Source organism: Papilio polytes, unplaced genomic scaffold (assembly GCF_000836215.1).
Source record: "Papilio polytes unplaced genomic scaffold, Ppol_1.0 DF822178.1, whole genome shotgun sequence".
NCBI lineage: Eukaryota > Metazoa > Arthropoda > Insecta > Lepidoptera > Papilionidae > Papilio > Papilio polytes.
Window position 1 is genome coordinate 2,501,938 of NW_013527026.1, and position 9,169 is coordinate 2,511,106.

Below are 9,169 nucleotides of genomic sequence, written 5' to 3' on the forward strand. Positions count from 1 at the left end.
CGAGTTTGTATGTATACAGGATAGTTGAGGCGATGAGCGGCAAGATCCTGATCGACGGCATCGACATCTCCACAATCGGTCTGCACCAGCTGCGCTCGCGCATCACCATCATCCCGCAGGACCCCGTGCTGTTCTCCGGCACGCTGAGGATGAACCTCGACCCCTTCGATGCGTACAGCGACGAGGACATCTGGCGCTCGTTGGAGCACGCACATCTGAAAACCTTCGTACAAGGTATGGCTGAATATTATTTGTGGAAGATTTTAAACATATGTATTTAAGAAAATTACTTTATTTTAAACTAGCTGTTTCTTGCGAATTGTCCCGCGTGAAATCATACAAATATTAAAAATGTGAAAGTTTAGATGGATGGATGGATGCTTTTAGAGTTTGTAGCCTAAACGGCTAAACGGATTTCGATGATATTTGGCATAGATATAGAGGATACTCTGGAAAAACACATAGACTACTGACTTTAGTTTTTTTAATTACCATGCGGACGGAGACACGGGCGAAAGCTAGTTAAAAATATTAATAAACATACTCTATGTTACTCACTGATAACGTAACTTTTTAATGTTTAAAGAATTTTTGAAATTGGCCCAGTAGTTTTTGAGTTATTTCAATACATACAAAAATACAAATCTTTCCTCTTTAAAATATTAGTACAGATAAAAGTGAAAGAGATTGCAATATTGTTATTACTATTATAAATAGATGGCGCTGTAATTAATTAAATTAACAAATTTATGTTAGTTTTGAAGCACCAAATTCGCGGTTTCATACACTTAAAAAGTAACCTTCTTAGATTTTCTGTTTGACCTCTAAATATGTTTAACCACCGTAACCAGGTCTGCAGGCGGGTCTCCGTCACGAGATATCTGAGGGCGGTGAGAACCTGTCGGTGGGTCAGCGTCAGCTGGTATGCCTGGCGCGCGCGCTGCTGCGCAAGACGCCGCTGCTGGTGCTGGACGAGGCCACCGCTGCAGTCGACCTTGAGACTGACGAACTCATACAGGTATACATACACATATATACATGTATTTTACAAATAATTACTCAAATTTTGTATTTCCGATGTACGACCGATGATATCCTGACTGAAGTATTGTGAATGTATTCCTAGAATCCGTCTTTACCCATATATGATCCGTCCACATATGATCTAGTATTAGTAGTATTATCTAGTATTAGTAGTATCCAGCAGTAGTAATTTTAATGTCGTGCTAGCTCAACATATATTAATATGTTCGTTTCAGAAAACGATCCGTTCAGAGTTCGCGTCGTGCACGGTGCTGACGATCGCTCACCGTCTCAACACGATAATGGACTCGACGCGCGTGATGGTGCTGGACAAGGGCCAGCTGGTGGAGTTCGCGCCGCCCGACCAACTGCTGCAGGACAGGACTTCCGTCTTCTACGGCATGGCCAAGGACGCGGGGCTCGTCAATTAATACAACTACACAGTATGCTTCAATACATCTTGATACGTGACTGCAAATTTTACTTATGTAAAAATCCAAACGATATTTTTTCGTTGTCGATACTTTTGTATTAACAGTCATCATCAGCTCACTATACGTCCTCAGTGAGAGGTCAAAGCATACCTAATGCTAGGGGAGATAAGGCCATAATTATATGTTGACCCACTGCATGTTAGTTGACTTTACCCATATCTTTGAATTTCTTCGCCGATTTGTGCAGTTTTCCTACAATGTTTTTCTACACAGTAAGAACGTCAGGTAAATTTTGTACATATGAAATTTGAACGTCACATTGGGTCCCGTATGAGTTACGTATTTATAACTATAGCATTAATTTAAAAAAAAGGAGATTTTACAATGCTATATTTACATAAAAATCACTGTATTCAGCGTTTTTAACTAATAAATTAAAAAAAAAATTGCAGCCAAGTATCAAGATGTGTTGAACTATTATTAGATAGCTTCTCCTATAAACTGTACTTGTTGAAACGTGTTCAAATATACATTCGTATAACTAATGCTCGAAAGCGAAACAGATCAATTAACTTTGTAAAAGTATTATTTTTATATGATTAGACGTACTCGAGTACAAAATCACGGCATCGAATATTGCCTTATCCTTTTCATTTTTAACAAGAAGTTTTATGTAAGCGAAGTTGTACACTAACTATAGTCCAATAAATTTATCTGACCCGGTGTGAAGTCAAACTAAATTGTGACATCCCAATACCGCCCTTCTTGTCAATGTCAAAAAGTGTCAAAATATTATTTTCGTTCCGTAGCGGTCAAGTTTTTTCTATGTCTAGATTTTACACATTTTCTGACAAAACCGTCGAGTGACTTCACCTCTCACCGTATCGGATATCCTTGTTGGACTATACAATGTAACCTTTTTAAATTTTCAGTCAGTAAATACGAAAGTTATATAATTACACTTATGTTTGCTGCCAGTGAAAATTCATTCTTGATTTTGTTTACATAAATCCTCATGTTATATTGAAACAGACTGTAGTTACCACAAAGGCCGCCCCTATACTTAATTGTTTTTAGATATAGATCCAATTATTTCGAATCGAATTTTACAAAAAAAACTCATTCTTTCAAATAATTATTGAAACTAATTCTCGAATTTTCTGTATTTGTGATAATTGTAATAAATCTTGTACTTATAAACTGCAGCGTTTAAGCTTTAATACTGCCTTGTGAAGTGGCATCTAACCTTGTTTAACTGTCATACTCAGGATTAATGATTATTTAAGTAGTCCCTTAGTATAGATTTTTCATAAACTCGGTGACCCTTAATGTAACAACCATAATTGACGGTAATGTTTCTTGGTTACAACAGTCACTGAGAGCAGATTTTTATATTTAATTTATATTAAGGGCATCCTTAACTATTCATTAAATAACTGAGCGTGGTAATAAGTTTGCTTTGGTACTAATGTTATTTAAATATAAGATATATATGGAAGTTATTATGTGAAGTGTTGAAGCGTGGTACATCACAATTTGAGTAATATTAAGTTATGACTTATCACAACATTGTACTTAGTTTTATTTACAATTATATGTTTTATTTTATGTCTTAGTTATACAACTTGTTAAATATACACAACCAGTTTTAGAATAAATAGGTATAAAAAAAATTGTTCCAGTTAAAGCATGATGTTTTTATATTCCTTTATGTACTAAGTAGACATTTTTACAGCCTGTCATAAATAACTTAAAGTGGACATTATTTCTGATACTTAATTTTTTTAAATTCCTGTGCAAACGTTTCTTTAATTTTTTTCCGAGTCAGTTAATAAATAATAAAAACTCGAAAAATAATAAAAACTCACAACATTTATATCAAGTTTAGTTTGGCAACAGATTTTGGTGCCTTTTATAATATTAGAATATTTATAATGCATTTAATTTTATTTGTATTTATTTCTGTATCTATTTTAAACTTTTTTTTCTTAACAAAGACAAAATCTTCACATCAAACATGTTGTCTCTATTTTTGTAAAGTAAGAGAGAGATAGAGATAACATATTGTTTGTAACACTGAGCATTATAAAAGTAAATTATTACTTGAATGTTACGGTTGCAGAATATTTTATGAAATAGAGATTCTAAAACAATTTCGTATCAACTTTAGCTGAATAATATGTTTTCCATGTGTGATTGTCTATTTAGTAATGATAAACCATTTATTGAGTAATTATAGAGTGATCAGGAAAATAGAAAACCATATGAGGACGACCATGAAACTATATGAGGACGCCATAATCGACTCTTTTTACATCAGCTAAAGGCACTTAAATTAGTTCTATATTTCCCCCACAGGTATTTTATATTTCAGGTCAGACTATAACAAGCGATCAGTTTTACTAACATTTACCAACCTATGAGAGAGAATTTGTTATTATGATTAAAGGTTTAGAAGATTTATTTGTCTTTAAATGGAAATTTATCACAATTTGAAATTATTATTTTAAGTTCAAACTCATTTTACAGATTAATATTTAAGAGAATAATTTTCGTGGCACTAGAATTAGATAACCTATAAAGTGAATATTAAATGTATTTAAGCATATCCGACAATTCAATAGATATTTTAAAACAAATATTTTATGTGTGAACTTTTACAAAAGACATACTCAACATTATTAAAACTAACTTAGTAAAGATTTTTAAATGTGTTCTTTTTTTATTTTAGTTTGACATTGTTAGAAATATTTATTTCTAGACTTTTCACAGGGACTTTCTTAAATAGGGGAGAGTACTAAATGTTTATTGTTTAAATCCGTTAGAATCTTGCCAGTGTTTGTTCAATCTCTAAATTACAATATATGGATTAAGCAAATTATACTATGTAGAGAAATTAATTAATTTTATTACTGAGCATAGTAAAATTTGTTATAATTTGTATATTTTTGGTAGCTAACATGCATTTGTCAATTAAATTAGGTAATAACTTGGTCTGCACCACATATAGGAAGTTACAATGCTTAACAAATGTTACAATACTGCATTTATTAGTAGTATATTTTGTAAAACTCCTGCCTCCCGTCTGTATACACAATGTCCTTGTAAATATTGAAAAATATTACTAAGTGAAGTAATTATATGTTAAAAACTTTGTTTTAGTGATTAATCACAATACAGGAATAAAGTTATTTGTACTGTAATGTGCCTTTTTTTTTAGTAAATTTTCCCCTCATAATCTATGAAATTATTTAAACATTTATTAGAAAGGTAGCTGCATCTCACGATTCAATCTAATTTGAAAAAGTCTTTTGGTTTTCATTGTCGTAAACTTGTTTAAAAATATAATTTCATTTGAAATATCAGAGAACAATGGATGCAGATGTAAGCCTTACAGTTCCAGTGGAATGTAGTAGAATATTTTAAGGAAACTTTAAACTATATTACACGATAATCATAATCTTAAAAATTCGTTGTAATGAAAATATAATTGTCGAATTTACCGTGTTTTTTTTTTAAATATATAATTATAGTTTTTTTTTACTGTTTAGCTGCTTTTTTGAAGGCTGACAACACTACATATTTAAAGTCAATTGTCAAAGTCAATCAACAAAATATTTTGAATGAAGTGTTCATTTTTAACTTTAATTTCATACGAAGTTTTTAATTACGAGATATTGATATAATTTTTCATAGGTTAAACTTAAGAGTAATTTAAGGCATTTTTTGTCATTTTTTATGACATGGATAAGCTATTCAAAATACCTTTGCTGGATGATTTCAAACAAGTAGATTTTTATATTATTATTTATATTTAAATTTGTTACTTACTTTTGCACATATTATTGTTTTAGAGACTTATCTATATTTTTAGGTCACCGATAATCTAATAAGCAGTTTGTACAATCTGGACAATACAATACACACAAATATTTTATCGGAAGATGACACAAGGGTTGCAAAGGAAGAAATTATAAAGTGTATTTTGGAGACAAATTTTGATTTCGATGCCCTAACCAAATTACTAGAATCAAATCAGTACAATGTAAACAAAATAACACATTTTATTACAAATTGTAAGCAACGAAAAAGCGAAATTCTTTTTTCCACAGTGATGCATGTTAACAAAGCCTATGGTGAAACTATGCAAAATTTCGACTGGCTCTTGAAGCTCGTTATTGGCACAAGTGAACTCAAAACAATGAAATATCCGTTATTACAACTTTTATTCTTAACAGTAACAAAAACAGTTAACAACAATAAAAGGGTGTATGATGTTAGCAAGGATATGTTAGATAAAATGATAAATGTACTTGAAGAGACATTAAATGCTTAATGTGAAATACTTGTGTAAAACCATATTAATCTAAAAGACATCCTTTTATTAAGAGCTGTACTGAAAATTCCTAAATATCTGACTGAATATATTCAATTTGTTGTAACAGTAATAGTTTAATAAATACTTGAGTAAAATTGTTCATAAATTTCTTTTAGTTTTATATCTTACATAATGGGAAAACAGATCCAATTGGGTTGGCCAGCCAACAAAAGGAAGAAAGTGTTAAATATGACTATGTCAATGATGTATGGTCAACATACCAGAAATATTACTATCCTTCAAAATATACTCCATTTACAACTGCCTTTATATTATAATTTATGATGTTTTAAATTAGTCTAATCGGGTCAACTACCAATTCAGTAATGCAGTTTGTATCAAGCATATTGCAACAGATTTAAAGTATATTTAGGTTACCACCCTGAAAGTCTGAAACTTGATGAAATGTATTCTTAAACTCTACTTAGGTTTTGTGAATCATCTACCAGGTTTGCCTGTACAAAACATACAACCTTCTTTTTAAGATTAATTTGAATTAAACCAGTATTGTGAGATAAAAATGTATACAATGTGTTGAACAAGTGACTATCAGAAGACAAAAACCAGTTTATTGTGAATATGCAATGTTCAAATGAAGCTTTCTTTTAACTGGCATTTATAAAATACATGTTTGATAACACACTCTGTGTATATTCAACGATAAACATACTACACATTTAGTTTAAGTTGCAAGTTTTAATTTAATTTAAAAAATCAGACTTTTAAGGGTTAATTATTCAGAATGTAATTTTTAGTACCTTAGTAAATTATAATTTGTTTAGAAATAGGAACAGCATATCTGTTATAAGAAATGTTCACACCATATAAAAGGTAAAAGGGTATGCAGTATGAAAACGACTTATTGTTTTTGTAAATTTATTTATTAGAGACATTCACACATCAACATGAAGTTTGAGTAAATTGTATAATATTCTAATTAATATTGTGGAACGAAATAACTAAATTAAATACAATTACAAATGTAGCTTTAAAAACTTATTTTTTATAGAAATTCCTTTCAAAAAAAAATAATTATATTACCAGAACATCTACTAAAAAAATTAATTGCAATAAGGGAATATAGAATGGCAAAATAAATGTACAATAATTCCTTACATATATTAAAATTACATATTAAGACGACGCACGGTTGTAATTTTATCATTAAATATTCACTCCATTTTGACCATTCGAACACCTATAGAGTTGAATTAATATACGAATGTCATTTCGACCTAACCATAGCGCATTGGCTGCAGTTATCATTTTACTACTTGAAAAGAGCCAAAATTAGTAACTAACAATTTTACACGCAAACTGCGATACTAATTAACGTTCGAAGCACGTTAAGTTTCAGCTTACTCGAGTTATTTCAATATAGACAAGTAAGAACATTATAATTTCACATACAATTTTCATTATCTTGTAAATAAGAAGAAAAAAGAGACAATACACACAGAAAATGATTAATATACAAAAAGGTGGGATCATGGAACGAGGAATTTAGTCTTTGATATGGAATGTCTCACTCACATTAACTGCTAATATATTCGGGAGCTTAATCCCGTTAATGCTGATGTCACTTCAAATTTCATTAAAAAATTGTATAAAATTACAAAAATGATTATGAAATCATACATGTAATAAATTGGACGCAGATTATAGAAAAATGACACAATTGTATAATAATATCAAATCTTATGTAGGTATGTGGTCGCTAACTCGTTACAAACTCTACAACTCTAAATATTATCATATAATTAATTGTATGTATATGCATAAAAATGTATAGGATAATCAAAAAACGTTGGCCACTGCAAGTCCGCCGGCCGACTGCGGACACGACGACGTCATAGCTTACAATACATTACGTAGTTGCCTTATTATAATTTTGAGTGTAGACAGGAGCGCGTCACCAATACATCACTAAATTTCATATAATCGCATTAAAGAGAGCTCCAACTAAATTTATACAACTTAAACATACAAATAGCGGATGTATTCAAGTCGACAAACTAAATGTAAATTTTCGCACATTCTCAACAATATACAAAGTAATTTTAAATTCATATCGACACAGAATATTGAAAGCCCCGGGAAGTACAATAATTCATATATACATAATATGTCTCAAGTACTAAAAACCTATAAAAATAATCGTATTCGAGGGGTATTTTATGAGATTTGGCGGTCGCGGGTGAAGATGACGACGACTTTTGTGCAAAAGTACTTGCATCTCGTGCCGTAGAGTGCGCGAGTGGGGGCGCGGGGTGGGGGTGGGGGGCGACGTGACTACTACCCCTGTAACAATGGCACCAACTGATCAATCGCACCGTATACTGCCTACATAACTTTGTTATTGTAATATAATATGAAAACTCCGTCCTAGCGAATTAAAAATGTATAAAATCTTAAGCAAAGCACTCTAAACTTAAACTATAATCATTCTATGAGAAAGGTCACGTTCGAAACCGAAATCCGCTTCTCCGATATTGACTCATCGAACTTAGTTCGATAGCGCACCAGCTGACGGGAAATAAATTAAGGGCTAAAGTAAGGCGCGGCCGCGGCGCCGCTTCTAGTTGGCCACCGCCACGTCGCTCGCGCTCTCCTGCACACACAACACAACACGTTACTCTCTCAACATTTCATTAAACAATAAAAAAATAAAAGATACAATTTGATCATTCTTTGTCATAATTGAATAATGTAAAAATAATGTTTTAATGTAATACCAGTTCAGTTTTCAGTTCCGGCACAACAGGAATTTCAGGAATCAAATCCGCCAACTTGTCTGACATGGGCAGCACGTCCTGGAAGATTACAATGTTCTATAGTATTTGGAACTACACCTTCACCATTGTTTACTCTTTTACAACAAACTAAAAGCTTAAACAACAACAATAATAATAATATTAATACAGAAAACATTTACATATTACACCAAAGTAAACAATTTTATTAACTCTTGAAAATATGTTAATGGTTTAAATTTTTGAGAGCGTAAAATATCTACAAAAGTATTGTATGGTAAATAATACAAGTAATGGCTACACAGATGTAAGTAGAAAGCGGCAAGCATGCGGGGCACAGTGATGTCGGAAGCGGCGGTAGGGTGCAGAGGGTAAGGAAGGGTGAGGACGGGGGAGGGGATCAGAAGAGCAGTCAACTGTAGGCTGTGTGCGATGGAAGTGATCGGTGACGATGCTCCAAGTCTTCCCGTCATTGACTGTTCAACGACATGCTGGTATTAATGCACATGAACTAACATAGTCAGAACTCTTATTACGGAACTAATCCTCTACTGAGCTAGTCCGGGCGTATTCACCTGTGT

At 32.0% G+C, this 9,169-nt stretch overlaps 2 protein-coding genes across 2 annotated transcripts in view; one reads left to right on the forward strand and one right to left on the reverse strand.

The window, feature by feature from the left end:
• LOC106106406 (multidrug resistance-associated protein 1) overlaps positions 1-4,660 on the forward strand; it is a 27,031-nt gene extending 22,371 nt beyond the window's left edge. The window contains exons 24-26 of the mRNA XM_013286985.1: positions 5-234; positions 852-1,018; positions 1,260-4,660. Of these exons, the coding sequence (XP_013142439.1) occupies positions 5-234; positions 852-1,018; positions 1,260-1,454 (592 nt within the window). The 3' untranslated portion in view covers positions 1,455-4,660. The remainder of the gene's footprint in view (positions 1-4; positions 235-851; positions 1,019-1,259) is intronic.
• Positions 4,661-6,928: 2,268 nt separating this feature from the next.
• Positions 6,929-9,169, reverse strand: part of LOC106106407 (brain acid soluble protein 1-like) — a 17,272-nt gene continuing 15,031 nt past the window's right edge. The window contains exons 6-7 of the mRNA XM_013286986.1: positions 8,571-8,651; positions 6,929-8,446 (exon numbers count right to left, since the gene is read on the reverse strand). Of these exons, the coding sequence (XP_013142440.1) occupies positions 8,414-8,446; positions 8,571-8,651 (114 nt within the window). The 3' untranslated portion in view covers positions 6,929-8,413. The remainder of the gene's footprint in view (positions 8,447-8,570; positions 8,652-9,169) is intronic.